The following is a 24,809-nucleotide window of genomic DNA, read 5'->3' on the forward strand; positions in this document are numbered from 1 at the left end:
TTTTTTTTTTCCTTAACGACAGGGTCTCATTCTGTTGCCCGGGCTAGAGTGCAATGGCACCATCATAGTTCACTGCAGCCTCTGACTCCGAGGCTCAAGCCATCCTCCCTCCCTCCTGAGCCTCCCAAGTAGCTGAGATCACAGGTGTGCATCACCATGCCAAGCTGTTTTTAAATTTTTATTTTTTTGTAGAGATGGAGTCTGGCTGTGTTGCCCAGGCTGATCTGGAAAATAGCAGGAAGATAACAGGGAGGTGCCTCAGTCCTATGGGCAGTTGGTGACTCAGGCACCTCCCTCTTATCTGCCTGTGGGCACCCAGGTCTAGTGACCAGCCTGGGCAACACAGCAAGTGATCCTAGACTCAAGTGATTCTCCTGCCTCGGCTTCCCAAAGTTCTGGGATTGCGGGCATGAGCCACTGCGCCCAGCCCCCACCATTCTCAAGAGTCCTCTTCCCTCCAGGCACGATCAGATTCAGCGGAGCCTCCGGAACCTGCTTTAGATGTGGGCTTCATTCCCCTCATAGGCCAAGTCCCCAGACGTCAAGGGGATTGAGAGCCCAAGTTCTCTGAGTGTCTCCTAGGGAGCAAAGATGGGGCAAATTCATGATTACGGAAATGATGATAATGATGCTGAGGATAAAAATGTTGACAAAGTTGTTGCCAAAGATGATGGAAAGATAATAAGGAAGAAAAAGATGAAAATGACAAAGATGATGATAAGCAGTGAAGGTGACGACAGTGATGAAGATAAAATGATGACAATGAAAAGATGCTGAAGCAGAAGAAAAGGATCTGAAGAAGATCAAGTTAGTGAAGCGAAGGGAATGGTGACACCAATAACTGGTCATGTTTAGGAGACACCTTCCCATGCAGTTTCCCCTTCGTCCCTGCAGCAGTAGCTGCAAAATCACCGAGTACCCACAGGACTCAGTACCATTCTAGGGACTGGATACAGCTGAGAGGGAGAGGCTTCTTTTTGGAGTAAGGAAAATATCTTAAAATCGATTGTGCTGATGGAAATACAACTCTATGAGTACGCTGGAAGCCCTGAATTGGACACTTAAAGTGCGTGAAGCATGTGGTGTGTGAATTATGTCTCAACAAAGCTGTTAAAACTGAAAGAGACAAATTCCCTATCCTCATGGAGCTCATTTCTTCCTTTTCTTCCTGGAGAGCTTCCTCTCTGCCAGGCATGATTCCAGGCATTCTACATGTGATGGCTCATTACCTCCTTCCCGTGGCCCCACAAGACAGGCTCTGTTGTAATCACATCCCTTTTACAAAGGAGGAAAGTAAGGCGCATGTCAGGAAGTGACTTCCCCGTGCCCACAGGCTGGAAAACTGCAGATCTGGCTGGGAACCGAGGCATTCTGTCCATCCTGACTTCTCAGCGGTGCACTGTGCTGCTTCCTCAGAACAAGGGTGGAGCTGAGAGGGCCTCACACAAGGGCCCCCTCACAGGTGAGAGGAAGGAGACAGGTTGGCTGAGGCTCCCTAGGATACTGACAGTGGTAGTCCTGGAGGCTTCCGCTGCTGACAGTCACTTTACAGGATGACCCATTTATTTTCCCTGCTAACTCAAGAGTTGAAAATCCCCTTAACCTCAGTGTAAACAAACATGTACTTCTCCCAATACAAGTGCATAAGTGACTTCATATCAGAGGTGGCCAGTGGGTGGTCCCGGGCCAAATATGGTCCACAAATACGTTTTCTGGGTGCACACATTGCTTTTAAAAATATGAAGAGGCTCTCAACATTTACATGAAAGCTATTTCACCAAAAAAATCAAATCTTCAGCTTCTCTTGGAAATTCTGGCCACAATGGCCTGACGTATGGCCAGGGGTGATGGCCCACAGGACCTGAGTGACAGCTGCCCTCTTGAGCAAGAGTGCACACTCCCCAGGATGCCACAGCCCTGCCTGGCCCAGGTCACTTACGGCGCATTTGGGTCTGTGACTTCTACTCTGTTGAATGAGCTGTGAAGATGTCATCCCCCACCTGCCTCCTGTGATGAGTCATGGGTTAATATTATTGGTCTTACTCATCCCGATAAAGCTTTCTCCCCTATTCCTCCTGACGAGTGCTCAGAAAGCTTTAGGAGTAGCTTGTTTCCACCAGAGACTTCCTTCCAGTGAGGGTGAAGTGGGGGCTTCTGGAGTATCCTCACCTGAGGGCCTAAGGACCTGCAGCTCAGAAACAGCCCAGGCTGGTCAGCAGCCAGCCGGCAGTGGTGTCGCCGGAAGCATACGCAGACCCTGGCCTGGAGACAGCACAGAACCGGTCTCCAAAATTGGCAATGGCCACTGAGGTCCTGAGGGCTCACACTATTCACAAATACACTTCTGAATAGGTTGGTTACAATCAATGTAGTAAATGGAATCATTGCTTAAATGCATCCAAAGAACCCACTTTGCAAAGAAAGGTATTCACTCAATAAACGCTTATTGTATTGAACTAAACTCTTATTTTATTGAAATAAACTCTTAGGAAATTGCATCTAACCCACTGTGCCTGCTGAGACAGTTGCATGGATGGATGGACAGATATTAGGGTACGTCAAGCACAGTGAATAGGATGCCATTCAGTAAGAATTTAGTTCAACAATGTCTCCATCCACCTCCTCATCCGTCTAACTACACAACATCCAACCACTTATTCACCCATCTATCCATTCATCCAGCTGTCTCTCCATCTACCTACTCATGCATCTCATAATGCAATTACCCCAGTAGCCATTAATCTGTTCAATCATCCCACCATCCAGATGGCCATCCATCTAACTACCCAACCACCCACCTATCCAGTCATACAATCATCCATCTATCCATCTAACCAACCATCCATTCAACAGTAATTAGCTGGGAGCCTACTGTGTACCAGGCACTGAGGATAAAGCATTGAAGAAGTTTCTTCCTTCCTTAAAGGAAAGTCTACTGCCTAGGTGGAGGATAATTTGAACCAGAGGATGGTCATGGATGAGTTCCAGGGAGTTGTGAAATAGGCTAAGGAAAAGGACTTGGAGCTGGACTCAGGTTCATGTCCTCACTCAGCTACTCACTGGCTACTAACAATTCTGAGCCTCCATTTCCTCACATGCACAGTGGAGGCTGTGAGGCCTATCGCACAGGAAGGAAATGCTGTAACGGACCCAGAGTCCCCAGCACGTGCCGACTGCTCTAGAACAGGGGTCCCAAACCTAGTACCCGTCTGGGGGAACCTAGCCTGTTAGGAACCTGGCCACACAGCAGGAGGTGAGTAGTGGCAAGCAAGCATTACTGCCTCAGCTCCATCTCCTGTCAGATCAGCAGCAGCATTCGATTCTCAGCAGATTGTGAACTACGCATGCGAGGGATCTGGGTTGCACACTCCTTGTGAGAATCTGATGCCTGATGATCCATCAGTGTTTCCCATCACCTCCGGATGGGACCATCTAGTTGCAGGAAAACAAGCTCAGGGCTCCCACTGATTCCATATTATGGTGAGTTGTGTAATAACTTCATTACATATTACAATGTAATAATAATAGAGATAAACTGCACAATAAATGTAATGTGCTTGAATCATCCCAAAACCATCCTCCTCCATGGTCCACGGAAAAACTGTCTTCCATGAAACTGGTTCCTGGTAAAAAAAAAATGGTTGGGGACTGCTGCTGTAGACAATGGTGGCTATGCAAGGAGAAATTCCCAGAACCATAGGAGATGTTTGCACACCTGACATGCTTAAAACTCTCATCCAGTTCGCAGACCCATGATCCAAAAAGGTAAATGATCACAAGCCTCATCACCTGTTTTGCAACCTTGAGGTTCACTATAAAACAGGAAACCCAAGCCAGGCGCAGTGGCTCACGCCTGTAATCTCAGCACTTTCGGAGGCCAAGGCAGGCGGATCACGAGGTCAAGAGATCGAGACCATCCTGGCCAACATGGTGAAACACTGTCTCGACTAAAAATACAAAAGCTAGCTGGGCATGGTGGTGCGCACCTGTAATCCCAGCTACTCGGGAGGCTGAGGCAGGAGAATCGCTTGAACCCAGAAGGCAGAGGTTGCAGTGAGCCGAGATCACGCCACTGCAGTCCAGCCTGGAGACAGAGTGAGACTCCATCTCAAAAAACAAAACAAAACAAAACAAAACCGGAACCCAAGTACAGCTGAGTCTTTCCTGCCACAACTGCATTTCTTTTGGCTGAAGATGCCCAGCTGTTGGCATTTTGATCAAGAACGATCCTGGGCATGATGAGTTGCTTGTTTGTCTCTGCATTTACCTTCTTTCTGGTGATCCCTTTGGAAATTGTCCCACTGGCAATTTCAGAGACTGAGCAGACAAATGTGCTTCTGAATACTAGGAAGCCAAATTCCTCCCTGATGAGGCCCCTCCTCACGTGTACACCACACTAGGAGAACAGTCTGGGCTCTGGTCCTTGAAGACTGTTTATTAACAAGAGCCCTCTTTAAGTCGAGGGTTCCCTGAACTTCCCAGTCCAGCTTTGGTCCACAGGGACAGTCCCAAGGTCCGGCTTGTGAGATATCACCTCTGAAGCTGGGGATCTCAGCCCCCAACTCCCTTCTCAGCAACACGAGGGGATCTCACCTTCCCCTCACCTCCTATTTTATCCAAACAGAAGCCCTTTGCCCTTTATGTGCCCAACCTGAAACCCCAAATTATTCAGCAAGGTCCAATCGCTGAGGCCCCACAGGCTTCAGAACAAGAAAAAATGGGTTTCAAGCCCCCAGTGTCTTCAGATTGTGCTTTAAAAAAAAAAAGCTTAACAGGCCAGGCGCGGTGGCTCACGCTTGTAATCCCAGCACTTTGGGAGGCCGAGGCAGGCGGATCATGAGGTCAGGAGATCGAGACCACGGTGAAATCCCGTCTCTACTAAAAATACAAAAAAATTAGCTGGGCGTGGTGGCGGGCGCCTGTAGTCCCAGCTACTCAGAGAGGCTGAGGCAGGAGAATGGCATGAACCCGGGAGGCGGAGCTTGCAGTGAACCGAGATCGCGCCACTGCACTCCAGCCTGGGTGACAGAGCGAGACTCTGCCTCAAAAAAAAAAAAAAAAAACTTAACACTGCTCCATTCCTGAGAGATGGATAGGGCTTATTTCACTGGAACACACAGAAGCCTGTTGTGGTTCCTGGTGGTCAGTGAAAAACAACCACTCCCTTCTGTACAAGTGTGTGAAGCTGGAGGGAAGATAGTGTAGAAGGAAATGGACCAAGGATAACAGGAAATGCAGGACCATATAAAACACCACGATGGGCTCTGAATACCCTTGACCTCAGCTGAGATCAGCAAGACCAGCACGGACGGGGCAGTCTCCCCTTCCAGCCCATGTGCTCCTTGGGCAATCTCATCTGCACAAGTGGATGTAACCACTGCCAAAAACCCCAGGGACCTGATGGCCTAGGGACTCTTTGGACACAGAACCTTTCCCCTGTGTCTGCCTGCCTTCTTCCTGGATTCCCTCTCCACCATTGCAGACCCATCCACCCCTAGGCTGGCAGGCCCTCCTCCCTCACCCCCAGGCCTGCCATTCATCCTCACCAGCTCTGCCGTCCTCTCTGCAGCCCCGCGTCCCCAGGATGGTGCTGGCTCCTGGGCCTGTAGCATGTGAGAGACGCTTGTCTCCCTACCCAGCTCTAGCCTTGCTCTCCCAAACCAGCCCTGCACTGCAGCAGAGGGGTGTTTCCCAGACATGCCCTTGCTCCTGACCCCTCAGGGAGCCCTGGCTGCTTCTCGGGAGAGCCAGGCCTCCTCATCTGCCATTTCCCACCAGCTTAGCCAGCGCCTCCTTGGTGGGCAAGGTCCTCACAGAACAGCAGGGCAGGGCCCCGCCATGCCAGTGGGCACACCCTGAGGAGGCGAACAGAACAGATGAGCAAATGACACTTTCAGCAGCTGTGGAAGTGGCTAAAAACACAGCAGGGGATGATGTGACACAGGGTAACGGTAAGGCTGTGCCACTGGGGGATGGTCAGGAAGGTGACATCTGAGCTGAGCCAGAATGACAAGAGGAGCTCTGTGTGGATTGGGAACCCATAGCGGGCAGCACAGGAGCCTCCACCACCTGGCCCTGCAGCCCCTCCAGCCTTCTCCCTCTGCCCTGCCACACTCACCCAGCCCTGAACCTTCTCAGCCCCCAGGGTGGTCCTGGGAAGGTGCTGCTGCTTCCGGCCTTCGAGCTCTCACTGGCTGGTCTGCCTGGGACACCCTCACCCTCCCTCCTGAAGCTGGTCCACACATCTATCTGTGTACATCTTTTACCATACGCAATGATTTATCACTTGTGAGCGCATCTTCTCATCTCTGCACCCCAGCGCCTAGCATGTGCACTCTACATGAATTCGAAATCTCTGTAATTTGGGGGTAAGCACCCCAAGAGATGGGCAATGACATTGGATGTGACAGGATCAACTGGGCCTGTTCTGCAGGCGCAGCCTCCCCCTGTAGGTAATTTCAAATGCTAACTTCCATCCCAGCAGCCATGGATTAACCCCGAGGCAGAAGGCAAACTTTGCAACCTTTTCAGGACGGCAATGATAACTGACAAGAGAAACCCTCAGTGCTTGTGGCAGCTCAGCTCTGCCCCGGGAGTGACCCATGTCGGGTGTGTTCACTCCTCAATGAGGGTTTTGGGGCATGTAGCAAGATCCATGAAGGAGCATGTGTCCAGCACCCACACCATAGCGAACACAGAACTTCAGGGTTGCAGACATCAGCGGACAAAGGACTCAGCCCAGTGAACATGGACCATAACCACCTCATTAACACAAACATTCACTGGAAACTGGCCTTTAGCTATAGTATATCATCAGCTTCCTGGCCCTGTCCACAAGGTGTGAGCCAGATGCTTGGCCTCAGGCAGCAAGGCTCAGTGGTTGGGCGCGAGGGCCCTGGAGCCCACAGCCTGGCCATTCGTGAACTGAGACCCGGGGACACTGCTTAGCCTCTCTCTGCCCAGTCTCCTCATCTGCAGAGCAGGGATGATGGTCCCTGCTTGGCATCGCAGGCAATCAGCGCCGCACCTGCCCAGCGTCAGGGCAGACCCTCTCAGATGCTGCTATTAGTGGTGTCATTATGAAGGCTGGCATCGGAAGCTGATTCTTCCCCCATTTCCACGTGTCTGAAATTTACCAAAGACCGTTTCTGTGGAAGTAAAAATTTCTGTCCACGCAGTTTCAGGTAAAAGCTCACAGCAGAACAAAGGCCCCATTGAGACAGCCTGGTCCCCTGGCTGGCCAGGCGCGGTTTCTGCCTTGCAGCCCAAACCACAGCCTCTGCGGGGACACTGTCTGTCTCCACATTTCTGTGTGTTCTGTCTCCGGGACCAAAAATAGGCCTGCCTTGCCTAAAGCACATCTAGAGGAGGGAGCATCTAAACTCGCTGCACACTGTGTCCTACTCCCGCAGACAGAGCAGGTAGTGGGAGGCCACAGCCCAGGAGGACACCTGAGGGTGCAGCGTGTTCTGGAGGCCAAAGAACAAAACGTACAGAGAAGCCGCTCAGAGATCCGCTAACTGCTGTGTGAACATGCTAAGTGCCCCCTCCTGAAAGATGCTACTGAGCGTTAATCAGCTTCTCACACGCGTTCCTGGGAGCAAAGAACGCCCCAAGGGGAATGACAGTTTATGCGTGACTTAGGAGGTGCCTACCCTATTCCGCTCTCTTCGGGCAAAATTACACAACAGTCACGAACGGGAATGACACTCAAGCCCCGTCAACAGCAATGCTCCCGCACTCCCTGGCCCACTAGCATCGTGACCGCTGTTCATGCAGCAGCATTCATTTCATCCTGCCACAAGGCCTGCTGCTGGCCTCTGCCCCGTGCAGGTGACAGCTCGCCCAGGAGGGCATCCAGCCTTGACTGTGACAGCAGCAGCTCTGGCCCCAGCACCCCCTGCTGAGAATGTGCTTTTATGACTTTCTTCAGGGACCAATGTGGAATCTTCCAGAGGGCCCTGAGGCAGGTATTGCCACCATCCCCATTTCACAAACAAGGAGAGAGATTCTGAGACACTGGTGCTGGCCTATCTCACGCAGCTGAGACAAAGACGGCTGGGGTTCTAGCCTGCTTGCTGCACTGTTCCAGAGCCCTTGCTGGGCAGCGTCTCTTTCTATATGTTCCCCCGAGGATGTCCAACCCCCCACTGCTCCATGCTGGGTTGACAGTCTGCACTGCCACCACCCCCCACCCCCCTGTCTTTGCCCTGTTGCCCAGGCTGGAGTACAATAGCATGATCTTGGCTCACTGCAAACTCTGCCTCCCAGGTTCAAGCGATTCTCCTGACTCAGCCTCCCGAGTAGCTTGGACTACAGGCAACTGCCACCACGCCTGGCCAATTTTTGTATTTTTAGTAGAGACGAGGTTTCACCATATTGGCCAGGTTGGTCTCGAACTCCTGACCTCAAGTGATCCGCCTGCCTCAGCCTCCCAAAGTGCTGGGATTACAGGCATGAGCCACCGGGCCTGGCCAACATTCTGCACTGCTTTAGAGCAAGTGTGAAGTCCTTTGCCCAAGAGGCCTGGTGCGTTGCCTAGTTGCCAGCAGATACCCTGAAAAAAGCCAAACCAATATATGAAAATTCAAAGCCATGCCTAAGATAAACAAGGAGCCACAGTGCTTTTGTGTCTAGAATGCTTCTCCTAGGCCCAGGCCTGGGGTTCTAACAAATGGCCCATCTCACTGCACAGCAGCTTCTGCAAGCTACGTGGCCCCGGGCCAGTTACCTTCTCACTAAGGCTTAATTTTCTCATCTGTAAAATGGAGATGATAGTAACACCTGCTTTACTGGGTTACTGTGAAGACTACGTAAAAGAAAGAAAGTAAGGCAGACATCAAGCACATCGCGGGCACCTATGCTGAAAGCCAGCAGCAGGTCCTTCCCGCTGCTCTCCTTAGATGGTGGCTGTGGACAGGATGGAGGAAATATAGCCCGTGCCTCTGTGCATAATTTCCAGGGCACACCTACCGTGCGGGAGCTGCGGGCCTCTCATACTCTGCTGATGCATCGACACAAGTTTTAAAGGTAAGCTGAGCTCCTACACAGAGAGGGGTGAGAATCAGCATATAGCTTCACTCTTTCAGATGGGACCGTGACTTTCCTGGGGGTCCCGGACCAAGCACACGGATGTGTTCTGGGGTAGCCTTAGGGAGCAGTGACTACTTCACCAGGAAAAGGCCCCGGAACACTCAGAAGATAAAATATGAAGGTTCTGGAAATTAAAAAAAGGAAATGGCAAATGTTCTTTGGGATACAGTAGATGGCACGTTGCCATGGCAACCAGAGGCTGAATTACTTAGCAAGAGACGGTGGAGGAATCTCCGAAAGGAGGCAGAGACAAAGGGAGACCAATGAAGCCACTGCTGCAGGGAAAACAAACGGCGCCTCCGGGAAGCCATGGCTGACCTCCTGGGATGCTACTCTCCGCTGCTGTTTTCTCTGTGTCTAATTCCAGGTTTTTAAACATGGTGACAAATACCAGGGAGCTACTACATTCCAGTCCAAGGTTTAAAATTAGTTCCAGATTCAGTAAGTAATGGAGTGAAAACAAGCCACAGGGCCCATGTTTTTGGTACTTCCTATGTAGGGGGCATTTGGGGTATCCCCGGCAGCCCAACCTTCTCCCAACTTCCCTCTCCACCTTCACTGTCGGCAGTGGGGACTCCAGGCATCTCTCATTCCAAGCACCACCATAATTTTTGTTGTTTTTTGAACCACATGTACTATCTTCCATTGCTTACCTTTTTTTTTGTTTAGATTGTTTAGATCAATTCACTTAATATTTTAATTTGAAAGAACTCGGTTTGACTATCAAATAGAAAACCATTATTAACTGGCACAGGTAAAGGCAACTGAAAATAACAGAAGTGAATAAAATTCTGATGACCTCCAGGCTGGGAAGGATTTTTAAACACGGTACAAATAGTGAGAACCATAAAGCACATCGGGGGTCAGCAAAGTGCCAGCTGGGCCCAATGGACCGCTGGTTATTTTTGTAAATAAAGTTTTATTGACACACAGCCGTGCCCCTTCATCCTCAGATTGTCTACAGCTACTTCAGTACTACAGCGCCTGAACTGAGTAGGGGTGGCGGAGACAGCCTGGCTCACAAACCTCAAAATACTGACAACTTGGTCCTCCCAGAAAAAGGCTGTGAGCTCCTGAAGTTTATGATCAGCAATCTGACAGCCTTAAAAATCAAAACCTCTGTGCCTCAAAGAAAAGTATTTTAAAACTGAAAACACAAGCCCCAAACAGAGAGAAGAATCATGTAACTCAAAACGGGGAAAGATTAGAAGCTACATCTTCAAAAGTAAACTCCTAAAAATCATTAAGATAAAGAAAACTTCAGGCAAAGTACATAAATCAAAGAAGAAACCAAAAAGCTGATAAACGCTGAAAATAATGCTCTACCTCACCGGAAATCAGAGAAACGGGAAATCAAGCCTTAGGAACACACGTCCCATCACTGAGACTCACAGAAACGAAAGCCTGGGATGACGACGCCGTGGTGCAGAGGCCGAGCGGCAGGGCAGTCCCAATCGCTGGTAGAAATGCAACCTGCACCTGCGCCCCAAGCACAACTCTGTAACACCTGGAAGGGTAGGACCCTGTGCTGTGTCCATAGCCCTGCCCCGGGCCCGCCTCACCTGCTCACGTTCACGGCCCTCCACCGTGAAAACAGTCAAATAAGGATTTTGGTGGGAGTTGGGAACACTGGGGCTCAAGCTCCCCAGCGGAGACCAGAAACAACCCTTCCTCGAAATGAAAAGCCCCACTGCTCAGAGGAAAATCTGCCCAGAGGGGGTGTCCAACCTTCAGATCATGGATCCTCACCCGGGGAGCGTTCTGTTGTCTCCGACCTCAGGGGACGTTGGGCGGTGTCTGGGACACGTTTGGTGGTCAGAAGTGGAGGATGTACTGCTAGCATCTAGTGGAGGGTGGGAGGAATGCTGCTAACACACTACACACTTGGGACGGCCCCTCCACGGAGAACAATCTGGGCCCAAACATCAATGGTTCCCAGGCTGGGGACCCTGCTGCAGACCCTCGCTTCTCAAAGTGTGACCTGCGGCCCAGCAGCGAGCAGTGTCGGCAGCCCCAGAAGCTTGCTAGAAATGCAGACTGTCAGGCCTCCCTGCACCCGCAGCATCAGAACCTGCATTTTCCCAGCGTCTCCAGTGACTCAGGGGCCTGGGGACAGCAAGGGTGCAGAGCAAATCAACAGAGGCAGTGGCACTCCCGGAGCTGGTTCCCCTCACCCCTGGGGCACTGTCTCTCTCCCTCCAGGGAAGGGTCGGCTTTTGAGGTTTAAAGAGGGAAGGGGCGGACTAGGGGCTGTCCAGGGTACTGTCTGCCAAGCCCAGCCCTGCACAGACTGACTCACACCTCACAGGGTGGGCAGGAGATACGGACTGTGGCTGCTGGGATGGTGTGTATGAGATTTATCAGAATTTCCTCTCCTACCACACACGAGACACATTAGTCTGCCATCTGGCCCGGTGAAAGGGGAAACAGAGGCCCACCCTGCAAGAATGGCATGACTTTCCTCTGAAAGCCCACCAATGCCTGGTCAGTGGCTCTTGGCACCTTTGGGCAGTGTCCATGGGCGCAAACTGGGGTACGCAGCAAGCTCTGAGGGGTTCTGAACTCCAGTGGCTCTGGAATGTGGAACACCACTAGGGAGGTACCCGATCCTGGAAAGCCACACAGGTCAGCTCCACTTGGCTCATGGCAGCCTTGCCTTCCAAAAGAAGCCTCCATTCTCTCTCAGGGGCATGACTGGATCCCTTCAGATCTCAACCAGCAAGACGCAGCAGCTCCACTCTGTCCTGCCCCATGGACATCTCCAGCCCAGCAGACCGCAGGGACCACCCAGGGAACCCTCTGGGGGTGCAACACAGAAGGTGCCCACCTGTGGCTCTGGGTCACAGCCAGACGGCAGATGATGGGTGGACTTGGTGCACATATTGTCCAGAAAATGATGCGTATGTGGATATACATGTATGTGTATATATGCACAGACATGCACCTCATGACATTTCAATGATATATGACATACGACACATACACGACAGTCGTCCCAGAAGATGAAAATGCAGCTGTAAAATTCCTAATGCCTAGTGACATTGTTGCTGTCATATAACATCGTGGTGTAACGCGTTCCTAACATGTCTGTGGCGATGCTGGTGTAAAAAAATCCTACTGTGCTGCCAAGGCCTCTAAACTAGTACATGTAACCGTGCAGTACATCATACTTGATCATGATATTAAATGACTATGTTACTGCTTTATGTATTCACTATAATTTTAATGATTATTTTAGAGTGTTCTCCTACTTATTAAAAAAAAGTTAACTGTAAAGCAGCCTCCAGCAGGTCCCTCAGAAGGAGTCCAGAAGGCCTTGTTCTCACAGGAGATGACAGTTCTATGCTTGGTATTGCCCCTGAAGACCTTCCAGTGGGACAAGCTGTGGAGGAGGAAGACAACAGTGATATTGATGGTTCTGACCCTGTGCAGGCCTAGGCTAATGTGGCATTTGTGTTTTAGTTTTTAATAAAACATTTAAAAAGTTAAAAAATTGAAAAATATAAAAAGCTTGTAGAATAAGGGTAAAGAGAAATTATTTTTATACAGCTGTATAATTTGTGTTTAGTGCTAAGTGTTATTACAAGAGTCCAAAAGTTAAAGTTTATCCAGTAAAAAGTTACTATTAAAGAAAAAAAAAGTTTATGTAAATCTAGCTAGCCTAAGTGTGCGGTGATTCTGAAGTCTGCAGTGGTGCACAGTCACGCACTAGCCTTCCCATTCACTCGCCACTCACTCGGGACTCACTCAGAGCACCTTCCAGGCCTGCAACCTCCATTCATGGTAAGTGCTCTATACAGACGTGACATTTTTTATTTTGTATGTCATATTTTTACTGTACCTTCTCTATGTTGAGAAATGTTTCGATACCATAATGTGCTCGAATTGCCTACGGTATTCAGTGGAGTCATCTGCTGTAGGGTTTGTAGCCTCGGAGCCATCAGCTACAGCATGTAGCCAGATGTGCAGCAGACCACACCCTCTGGGTTCGTGTAGTGCGCTCTGTGATGTTCCCACGACAACAAAATCTCCTAATGACGCATTTCTCAGAATGTATCCTGTCATTAAGTCACACGTGGCTGCATAACTGTGTGTGTGTGGGTGGGGGGGTAGCTTTACTTGACAAACTTAGAAGATCTGGCAACAATGGATCCACCTTCTTGCAGGAAAATGATCAGACAGAGGTGAACAGAGACTGCCCCCTGTCTCTAACACTGTCAAACCATGTTCTCATCAGTTTGGCCCAGTCCTTGCCTGGCTGCTACAGGCCAGTGGAGCAATTCACCCTCCAGGAGGCATTTGATGATGTCCAGGGACAGTTTTGGTTGTCACGGGAGGTGTAGTGTTTAGAGGCCGAGAATGCTGCTAAACATCTGAGCGTGCACGGCACAGCCCCCACAGGAAAGGGCCCCCACACGGCCCCAAACATCAACGGTGGCAGGGTCAAGAGACCTGCCGCAGACGGTGGGTTGTGCGTCCCGGCCTGGCACACCCAGGATGTGGGATCTCAGAGGGGCTCAGCCTGCAAGGCCAGAGCACAGGCCCGGCTGTGCTCGCACGCTGCCACTTACTTGGAGAGCTTCATCTCGATCTGCTGCCGGATCTCCTGTCTTTCTTCATCAGTCCTTCTGGGGAAAATGTTCCGGTCTTCTAGTTCCTGTTTGCTTGGCCGGTTCCTTAGCTTCACGGCCAGGAGCTCCTTCTTGCATTTCCGTGGCAGTGTTCCTAAAAGCCCCGTCCAGGGCAAGAGGAGAGAAGGGAACAAAGGAGACAGGTCTCAGTGGAGGGCTGGCTTGTCAATGGAGCTGCCCACCTGCCAGAGGAAGGACTGCAGACCAGGGTGATGGTGGCTAGAACCGAGAGGACACATGCTCACCAGCTTGCGGCACTTCCCAGTGGAACAGTGGGCAACACGGGGGCAAGGTGATGTCACCGTCTCTGTCCACTAAGCCCCCTACTCATGGGTTTCCAGGTACAGTCCCGGCTGACCCCTGCTGTCCCAGATGATTACTAATAGCACCCACATTTTTCTTTCAAAAATGTCTGAGTTTGGACCAAAAATGACACAGTGACTTTCCCCATGGTGGCCGCTGCCCCCACCCAGCTCCACATGGTCCCGCACTTTTTCCCTGCCCACCGTCCCCCCAGCCACGTGGCTCTTCCTTCAGTTTCTAGATGTCCCGCCTTAGGGTCTCCGTGTCATCTCCTTCCTCTGCCTACCACACAGCTCTGCCAGGACCATCCAGGGTTGGACCCAGGTCCTCAGAAACCCTCTGAATCTCCAATCACCACCACTCCACTGATCTTAATTCCTCCCAACCAACTGTTATCTTTTCAGTTTTTTAATCATCTGTCTCCTGCAGAGACTTTAAGTGACAGCCTTTCCCCCACCCGTCCATGTCCTAGCAGGGTGTGGAGATGGTAGATCATCGGTGAATACTGTTGCGTGAACTTAAGGGTGGGCTGACTCCAGGTCTGCTAGGCCAGCCTTTGTGTCCTATGTGTGTCTGGAATCAGCTGAGTGAAGTTATCAACGTGAGAGGAAGGTATTAGGGAATGGAATGTTTATATTTACTTAGGAGCAGAGATGGGATTTAGCTCTTTCACAGGCAGAGAGGGTCATTCCTTAGTGCACTAGGAAATGTGGGTGCTGGTTAACTGAACTTCTGAACAGCACAGTCCCCACCTGCCCTGTCACTGCAGATACTGCTGCCTGCAAGTAACTCCAAAGTATCACATGCAATGTAGGTTGCAGTTTTGCAGTTTGTGGTTTTGCAGTTTTTTGGGGCTGGGATTTAATTCCTGGGGGCTCAAGTCATTATCCAATATGGTCACTTCCATAGATGAAGGCAGGTTTTATTTCTTAAGAAACACAGTACCTAAAAGGAAGTCAACTCCTAGCGTGGAGACGGGAATACAAAGCAAGAAAGTCAGTTGAACAACACGGTTGTTTCACAGAAGTTTGGGATAAAGTAAGACACAAAAAGTGGAACTCAGCCAAGTCTTGAATTTCGAACATGCGATTGTTTGCCATGTGTTTCACAGAGAAAACAACTTTGAAGATCATTTCAGCAAGGGCTCAGGCCCCACTTTGTTTTAATAGCTTTATAAATGACTGCAGTCTTGTATTTAGAGTCTCCTGAGGAGCCTGGAGGAGTCGCAGGCATTTTTCAGTTGGCCTTTACTGCATGTTATGAGAGAGACTGAATGCGACGGTGACATTCATGAATGCAGGAAGGTCTCAAAGGTCTCGGGATAGATTCCTTCATAATGCTAAGGGACTAATACAGGAAAAAGGAACTGCCATTTTCAGAGAACTATAATATGCTTAAACATAAAACTATACTGAATGTGGTTTAATCTTTTCAGCTTTTGATGAAGCAAGTCCTTAAGCCCATTGCAAATGTCTCAGGCTTATCATCACATACGTTTAATCATATTTGTTCTTAACTGAGAAAAAGTTCCCTTCTTTGCACATTTCTAGACATAAACAAAAACTCATTCTGTGTGAAATCTGTGCTAGGAGCAAATCATTCTCATTTACTTATTAATCCAGCCTCTATGAACAAAGCAAGGATACACGGTAGGACCACAACAAAAACAGATCTGACTGATCTTCACCAAGGTATCAGAAGGTTACCAGGTTTTGCTACTTAAAAGACAAAAGAGGAAATTTCCAAAAGACATAGCTTAAAATGGGGACTTTTCATGGATTTGAGTGACCCTTCTATCCACTGATTGAATTAATCTAAATGAGCATGCCTTCCCACAGCAGGCTGCCTAGCACTGAGCAGGAGGTAGAAGCTGAGAAACAAGTGCAGGGATGGAGGGAGAGCTTTCAGTCTAGGTTGTGTGACAGACATCACCCTCCCCAAATGCCCCCAAACATGCTTGCTTTCTCTTCCTAACCTTTGATCTGGAAATCCCACTTCTAGGAATCTGTTTCCTAAAATGATTGGGACAAGCACATAAAAAGTACATAAAAGGATGTTCATCCCGGACTTTTTCATAAATGTAAGAAATTGAACACAACGTAAACACCCAGTCAGAGGACACCTGTTAAATTACAATGCATCTGTTCCACCTGAATATTGTGTACCTATTAAAAATGGTGGTGTATATGTTACGGAATGACAAAAGATAGTCACTATATATTGCTAAAGAAAGCAAATGAAAGTATGCATATTATATGCCAAAATATATATGTGTATGTGTCCAATTTTGTAAATATATATTATAATAAATTGGCATATAAAAGCCAAGAATTGATCATTTTACTTAATTTTGGTTACTGTATTTTATTTTTTATATAGCTTCCTTATAAAAAAAGAAGTCATTGCTTAGAAAGAACATTGTTAAGTAACATCACAGAAAATGACAAAAAAAAATCTCTCCTTTGTAAAAGCAAAGAGAAAACTGGCAAAAAAGATTGCAGTCAACTTTTTCACAACTCTGGAAATTAAGCACATGTTTACAGCAAAACAAGGAATGTTTATTCCAGAAAAATTGGTGGAATTTTGAGAGAATCTTTCACCTTTTCCAGTCCTGTGCCCCATTCTTCAATCTGCAGTAGCCTTGACATGTGACGGTCTGCATTTGTGGTGAAGACCAGCTGCCTGGCAGCCACCGAGGGAACAGAATGGGGCTAGAGCTCTTCAAAGACTCATTCCCCCTGAACTATCATCATTTGACCCATCTTGTGTTCCCTAGAACACCACTTTTGCAAGGCTGTCTGTATTGGACCTGATCCAGAGCTTACCCAGTGCAAAAAGCCTTTTTCTCAGGGGCGGTTGAAAATAATACAGCATTGTCTTTCCAAGTACACAACTTTCATTTATCTTCAGACCAGTCTTGCTCAGTAATACCCTATGGAGCTCTTTATTGGCAAAACTCAATAAAAATCCATGCATCGTGCAAGAAATTAAACTAAAAAGTAAAACCCTGAAATTACCAGCTCTAGTCCAACTCCAGCAAATGTGGTGGGTGGGGGCATCTTTTCAATGCACAACTGACAGGGCTTAGGAGGAAGGATGGGCAAATGCCGGCTCCTTCTCTCCGGGTACCAGAGTGGCACAGATAGCTGCTAAGTGGCACCACTCTCAGCTCCACCTCACCAAGCAGGAACTGCCTTCCATGCTCCCTGCACACAGATACCAACACGTGTGGGGCTCAGGACATTCCCCTAGTCCCGGTCTCATCAGGTCCCATCTTCCATCCCAGTGGAGCAAAGGATGCTCAGGAGAATCCCAGACTCTGTACTCAAGCACACAGAAGCATAGACACCATTGGTCACTCCCTTCTTTGTGAAAGGCTCTCTTCTCTCTCCTTCCAGGTCTCTGCCCTAGCCTGCTATCTTCCTGCCTCAATGATCATGTCTCAGTTTACTTTGCTGGCTCTTCATCATGTCCCCCACCTCCAGAGGTGGGTGTGCCCAGGGCCCAATCCTCAAACCCCTTCACTCTCTGTCCACATTTGCTTCCCATATGACCTCCCGTGTCCCATGACACTAAGAACCAACTGCTACTAGCTCGAGATTTCCATCCCCAGACACCACCTCCCTCCTGAACTCCAGGCTTGCACATTCAGCTTTCTTTACCATGCTTGCCCCAGATCTCTAGCAGGCATCCCAAACTTAGCACGTCCAAAACTAAGCAGGACCTCCTCCTCTCCTGTTGAAGCACAGAGTGGTTGAGAGGCAGAACCTGGATGTAAACCAAGGCCTGACCCCAGCGACCACACTCCCAGCCCGACATTCATGGATCTGCTGAGTTCAATAAGGCACTTGTCCATAATGGGCCTCTCCTATACCTGGCACTGAAGAGCAAAGATGAGGAAGATGCCGCACATGCCTTGCTGAGCTTGGTCAGGTGAGGGAAAGAACAGTAAAACCGGCATTTCTCATGTTCTCAAGCACATTATGTGTGTTTCTATTTGTGCGTTGTCACAACATATCCTAATTATCTGTGTGTCTCTTTCCCTAACCATAGTCATTATATGAGCTTAAAACATTTTCACTCCATAGGGAAAAACAAATATGGCGAGTTTATCTACAGCAAGGATTATACCTTGTTCATTGTTGCCATATACAAACTCAAAAGCTGCAAAATGATCTGGTGCAAGAGAGAACCAATAAACCACATGAGGAAGGTAGTGTGCCAGAAAGGGATTTCTGAAGGAAGTAGCATCTGAGCTGAAGCCTAAAAGATAAGTGGGGTTCCCATCTGGGGACATCCAATAGCAGAGCCTAACTTTGTTCTCTAGAAGGAATGTGCTGTGAAAACTTGTCTCAGTCTTCAAAGTAAAAAGCTATGACATTAACTTCTGCTTCTGACCAAGGTGGACAAACATGGACTGAATTGTCTTTCTCACTCAAACCTCAAACACGAAGTCAAAATGTATAAAACAGTAGTTTTCAACGTGCTAGAAATTAGCAACGGAAGACAGTGATCCTTGAGAAATGAGAATCAAATGGAGTAGCCCCATGACTGGCCAGCTACTGCCTCTAGAGAGTTGCTAGGCCACAATCCAGGGAGGGGGAACCGAGGAAGAGCCTGGAAAACTCCCGGAGTTGAGAAGATGAACCTGAGAGGCCAAGGGGATCAGGACAGCCAGAGTTAGCGTGAAAGAGACCTGGAGAGGAGAGAGTTGTACAGTAAGAAGACCCAAAGATCTGCAGAGGGTCCCTTGAACCTTCAGTGGATTAATATGTGCCTCTGAGGAAAGAATCCTCTGAAATGATGAGGCAGCAGTGCCCAGTGCACACATGGCACTGGACAGAGGGCCGGTTCCCATCAGCCAGACAGAAAACTTCATGATGTACAGACATTGAATAGAGTACACAGGGGGTTCTGCCTCTGGAATGGGAGTTAGCTGTTGAGCTAACTCAATAACTGAGCACTGCTCTGGTTCTATCTAACAAATGTTAAAGCAAAACCTGGGATGAATTAGACTATTTTCAAGCAACTTAACTGCTTCCCAGAACAAAACTCAAGAGTATTTATAGGAATACAAAAACATCCAACACCCAAGAAGGTAAAATTCACATGTGTCATCTAATAAAAAATTACCATGTCTGCAAAGAAGCAGGAAAAGGCTCAGTGAACTTTATGCATGAAACATAAAGAAAACTGTGTCTGGGCCATGGTAATCAAAATCTATAACCGTGAAAAAGTTTTCAGAATGGATTAAAAGTGTACAGAAATAAAAAGACATTCTCTGTATTCTCTGTATAGAGTAACAAAGAGAATGACAGCAGATGTCTCAAGAAAAGCAATGCAGATGACAAGACAGTGGCGCAACAATTACAAAGTAATGAAAGAAAAAAACCCCAGACAACTTGGAATTCCATACTTGGAAAAACTATCTTTCAAAATAAAGACAAAACAAGTACCTTCTTGGACATAAAAAAGCTGGAAGATTTCATCACCAGAAGACCTGCATTATAAGAAATGACAAAGGAAATCCTTTAGGCAAAAGGAAAGTGATAGCCAATAGAAACCTGAATCTGTACAAAGGAAAGAAGAGTAATAGAAATGGTAACCACAAGTGTAAATATATAATTTTTTTCTTATTATTTATCTTTAAAAGAAAACTGACTTTGATAATAAAAATAAAGTAGTATGAGGTTTATAACATGAGTGAAATGGACAACAATAGAACAAATGTTGGGAAAGGAGAACAGAAGTATACTCTGGTGAGGTCATGAGACTAAAAGTGAATTAGCATACTATCACTTGAGGTAGGCAGTGATAAGACAGAGAGGTATGCTATAACCACTAAAGCAACCATTATAACTATGGAAATAGTCAAAGAGGTATATAGCTAATAAGCCAACAGAGGTGATAAAGTGGAATAAAAGAATCACTCAATCCAAAAGAAAGCAGAAAGATAGAAAAGATGGAAAAAACTAGATGGAACAAATAGAAAATAAATTGCCAGATGGTAGATTTAAACTTAATAAAATAATCATTAAGTGCAAATGGTTAGAATACCCTAATGGCAAAAATTTTCAGAATGGATTAACACATGAGACAAAACTATATGCTGCCAACAAAACATGTCTTATATATAAAGAACATATAGATAACCACAAAATTTTATATATAAAGATACAAATAGATTAAAAATAAAATCTTAAAAAAGATGTACCATTCTGACACTAATCAAACAGAGCTGAAATGGGCACACTAATGTCAAGCAAGGTAGAATTCAGAGCAAGAAACCTCATCAGGTTCTTTGAAAAGGGTCATCTTATAATGATAAAGAGAAAACTTCATCAGGAGAGCATAATGATACTAAATATTGACAAACCTATGTGAGCTTTAAAATACATAAAGCAAAAAGTGATAGAACTGAGGAAAGAAATAAGTAAATCCACACATTATTACTTGGAGATTTCAAAACCCCTCTCTAAATAATTCATAGAATAAATAGAAAACCTGTAAGGCTACTGAAGACATGAATGACATTATCAACCAATTTGATCTAACACTTATAAAGCACTATACCAAACAACAGAAGAGCACACATTCTTTTCAAGTACACACACAACATTTACCAAGATCGGACATATTCTGGACCAGAAATAAGCTTCAATAAATGTCAAAGGACTCAGTCACATCAAGTATGTTCTCTGACCAGAGTGGAAATAAATTGGCAATCAATAACAAAAAAATACCTCTAGAAAAATACCCACATATTTGGAAACTAAATTCCTGAATAATTCATGGCTCCAATAAGAAATCAAAAGGGAAATTTGAAAGTGTTTTGAAACAAATGAAAATACAATATATCAAAATAATGGTAACAGGGAAATTTATAACATTAAATGCCAATATTAAAAAAGAAGAAAGGCCTCGATGATATGAGGTTCCATCTTAGGAACCTAGACAAAGAAGAACAAAATAAACCACAGGAGTAGAAGAAAAAGATGATAAGGATCAAAGCAGAAACCAATGAAATAAAAAATAATAATAAAGAAAATAATTCATCAGGAAGAAGAAGAAAAAAAGAGATGGTAAGGGAACACACAAATTACCTATATCAGAAACTGGGGAGGTGAGACTGACATCATCTAATTCTACAGATGTTAAGAAGATATAAGAAAATATAATGAATCACTTCATGCTAATAAATTTGACAATTGATATAAAATGAACAACTTCCTTGCAAAACACAAACTACCAAACCTCACTTAAGAAGAAATATGTAACCAGAATGGACCTATATTTATTAAAAATAGAATTTTGAATTAAAAATCTTCATGCACATACACACTGCAGTCTCAGACACATGCACTGATGAGTTCTACAAAACATTTAGGGAACAATACTAATTTTATATAAATTATTTTTAAAAAGTGAAAGGAAGTTGTTATGGTTTGAATGTTTGTGTCCCTTCCAAAATTCATGTTGAAACTTAATCTCCAATGTAATAGTGTTAACAGGCAGGGACTTTTGGAAGTGATTAGGGTCAGGAGATCTCCATCATGAATGGCTTGAGGGCTCCTCCATAATGAATGGATTTAAGGCCCTTACAAAAAGGGCTTCATGATAGTTCACATCTTTTTGTCCTTCCATCTCTTGTCATGTGAGGACACCTAGATGGTGCCATCTATGAAGAATGGGTTCTCATCAGACATTGAACTTGCCAGCATCTTTAACTCCTAGCCTCCAGAACTGGGAAAAATAAATTTGTGCTATTTATTACCACCTTGTCTGTAGTATTTTGTTATAGCAGCATGAATAAACTAAGACAGGAGAGACTACAAATCATTCTGTGAAGCCAGAATTTACTCTGACAAAGTAAACTAGAAAATATTTCAAGAAAAGAAAATGAAAGACCAATATTCCTGAAAAACGCTGATGTAAAACTCTAAAAAAATTAGCAAATCCAACCCAACAATTTATAAAAATTGTGATACACCATGACCAAGTGGAGTTTTTATTTCAGGAAGGCAAGATTAGTTTATCACTCAAAAAGCAACAATGTAATTTACCAAAATTCACAAACTGAAGAAAGGAAAGCACACAATTACCTCAATGTACATAGAAAAAGTATTTGGCAGCCAATGAGGAAACTAACACTATAGCTTGCTACCACTATTGCCACAGACTTCTGAAGACTAGGCAACAGAGGTACTCACAGACATTGCTGACATTGATTACAGCTGAAAAACCTGCACAGAGACTATGTTACCGCACCCACCTGGAACCAAGGGCAACATACTCTACCCTACTGACACCCTAGGACCCATCTATAGGTAAAAGTTTTTCCCAAAATATGCCAATCTATAAAATTAGAAGAGGTGACTGTGCCACAATATGTGCAGATATCAATGCAGGGACACAAGAAACAAGAAAGAAAGGAAACATGACGCTGCCAAAAAAACACAATAATTCTCCAGTAACTGACCCTAAAGAAATAAAACTTTATGAATTGCATGAGAAGAAATTCAAAATAATGACCTTAAGAAACCTTAGCAAGATACAAGAGAATACAGTAGAAAATTCAATGAAATCAGGAAAACAATTTATAATCTGAATAAGAAAGTCAATAAAGAGTCATCATTTAAAAAGGAACAAACAGAAATCTTGTAGCTGAAGAATTCAATAAATAACTTTTTTTAATTGAGAGCTTCAACAACAGACTAGATCAAGCAAAATGAACTTCTGAACTCAAAATAACCCATCCAGAGGGGAAAAGAGAGAGAGAAAAGGATTAAAAAATGAAGAAAGCCTATGGGACTTATGAGACACCATTAAGTAAACAAATGTTTGCATTATGAAATTTTCAAAGAAGACAGATAAAAACACGGAAAACTTATTTTACAAAATTACAGGTGAAAAATTCCCATGTGTTGGCAGAGATATGGACATCCAGATCTATGAAACTCAAACATCCCCAAATAACTTTAACTCAAAGAAGTCCTCTCTCAGATACATCATAATCAAACCACCAAAAGGTGAAAACAAGAAGAGATTCTAAAAGCAGAAGGAAAGAAAAATAACAAAGTCACATATAAAGGAATCCCCACTAGTCTATGAGCAAACTTCTCAGCCAAAACCTCTCAGGCCTGGAGAGAACGGGATGATAAGAAAGGAGGAGAAAATCCCTACTAACCAAGAATATGATATCCAGCAAAGCTATCCTTGAGAAATGGAGGAAATACAATCTTTCCCAGGCAAGAATAAGCTGAGGAAATTCATTACCACTAGATTGCCTTTACAAGAAATGCTTAAGAAAGTACTTCAACCAGAAGTGAAAGGACAATAATTACTATCATGAAAACATGTGAAAGTATAAAACTCACTGGTAGAGGCAAATTCATAATCAACTTCGGAATCTACATTATGATAATGGTGTAGGTAAATCTTTCAAATCTCTAGTACGAAGATTAAAAAATCAAAATGGTCAAAAATAACTACAGCTATAATAAGTTGTTAGGAAACATACAAAACTAAAAAGATGTAAATTAAGGCAGCGAAATTATAAATTGTGGGAGTGGGGTAAGATAAAAGTCTAGAGTATTTGTATGTGACCAGAGTTACATTGTTTTCTACTTAAAATAGTGTATTATAACTTTATAATTTTTTATATAAGCCCCATAGTAACAAAAAAAATTACAGCAGATACACAAATGAGAACAAGGAAAGAATCAAAGCTTCACACTACAGAAAACCATCAAACCACAAAGGTAAACAACAAAAGAGGACAAGAGGAACAAAAGATCTATAAAATAACCAGAAAACAACTAACAAAATGGCAGGAGTCTTTACCCATCAATACTAACTTTGAATATAAATGAATAAAGTCTCCAGCTAAAATAGAGAGTGGTTAAATAGATTTTTAAAAACAAGACCTAATTGTATGCTGCCTACAAGACATTCACTCCACCTCTAAGGACACACATAGACTGAAAGTGAAGGGAAGGACAAAATAACTCCATGCAAATTGAAACCCAAAGAAAAGCAGGAGTAGCTATGCTTATATCTGATAAATTAGAATTTAAGTCAAAAACTGTAAAAGATCATTATACAATGATAAAATCAATTCAACAAGAAGATATTACCATTGTAAAAATATATGCATACAAATTTGTACCTAAATATATAAAGCACATATTATTAGATCTAAATGAAGACATAAATTGCAACACAATAATAGCAGGTGATATCAACACCTTACTTCAGCAATGGACAGATCATCCAGGCAAAAAATGAACAGAGAAATATTGGATTTAAAGTGTACTCTAGACAAAACAGACATAATGTACATTTACAGAACATTCTATCCAGCAGCTGCAGAATACACATTCTTCTCAATTGCACATGGAACATTCTCCTAGATTATATATTAGGCCAGAAAACAAATCTTAACAAATTTAAGACCAAAATCATATCAAATATCTTCTTTGACTACAAAGGTATAAAGCCAGAAATTAATAACAGAAGGAACTTCAGAAACTTTATAAATATGAGGAAGTAAAACATCATGCTCCTGAATAACCAAGGAGTCAACAAAGAAATTAAAATGGAAATTAGAAAGTATCTTGAGACAAAAATAAAAACAAAACATACCAAACCTGATGAGATACAGCAAAAGCAGTTGTAACAAGGAAGCATACAACAATTGCCTACATCAAAAAATAAGATGTGAAATCAACAACCTAACACTATACCTCAAGAAACCAGGAAAAGAACAAACTCAACCCAAAA

At 45.2% G+C, this 24,809-nt stretch overlaps 1 protein-coding gene across 5 annotated transcripts in view; it reads right to left on the reverse strand.

Annotated features, from left to right (window-relative positions):
* PHACTR3 (phosphatase and actin regulator 3) overlaps positions 1–24,809 on the reverse strand; it is a 273,840-nt gene that overhangs the window by 28,644 nt on the left and 220,387 nt on the right. For all 5 annotated transcript variants that reach the window (XM_055266142.2, XM_055266145.2, XM_055266141.2 and 2 more), the window contains exon 8: positions 13,665–13,818. In XM_055266142.2, coding sequence (XP_055122117.2) covers positions 13,665–13,818 — 154 coding nt within the window. The remainder of the gene's footprint in view (positions 1–13,664; positions 13,819–24,809) is intronic.

The sequence above is a fragment of the Symphalangus syndactylus genome, chromosome 24, assembly GCF_028878055.3.
Source record: "Symphalangus syndactylus isolate Jambi chromosome 24, NHGRI_mSymSyn1-v2.1_pri, whole genome shotgun sequence".
In the NCBI taxonomy this organism is placed as follows: domain Eukaryota; kingdom Metazoa; phylum Chordata; class Mammalia; order Primates; family Hylobatidae; genus Symphalangus; species Symphalangus syndactylus.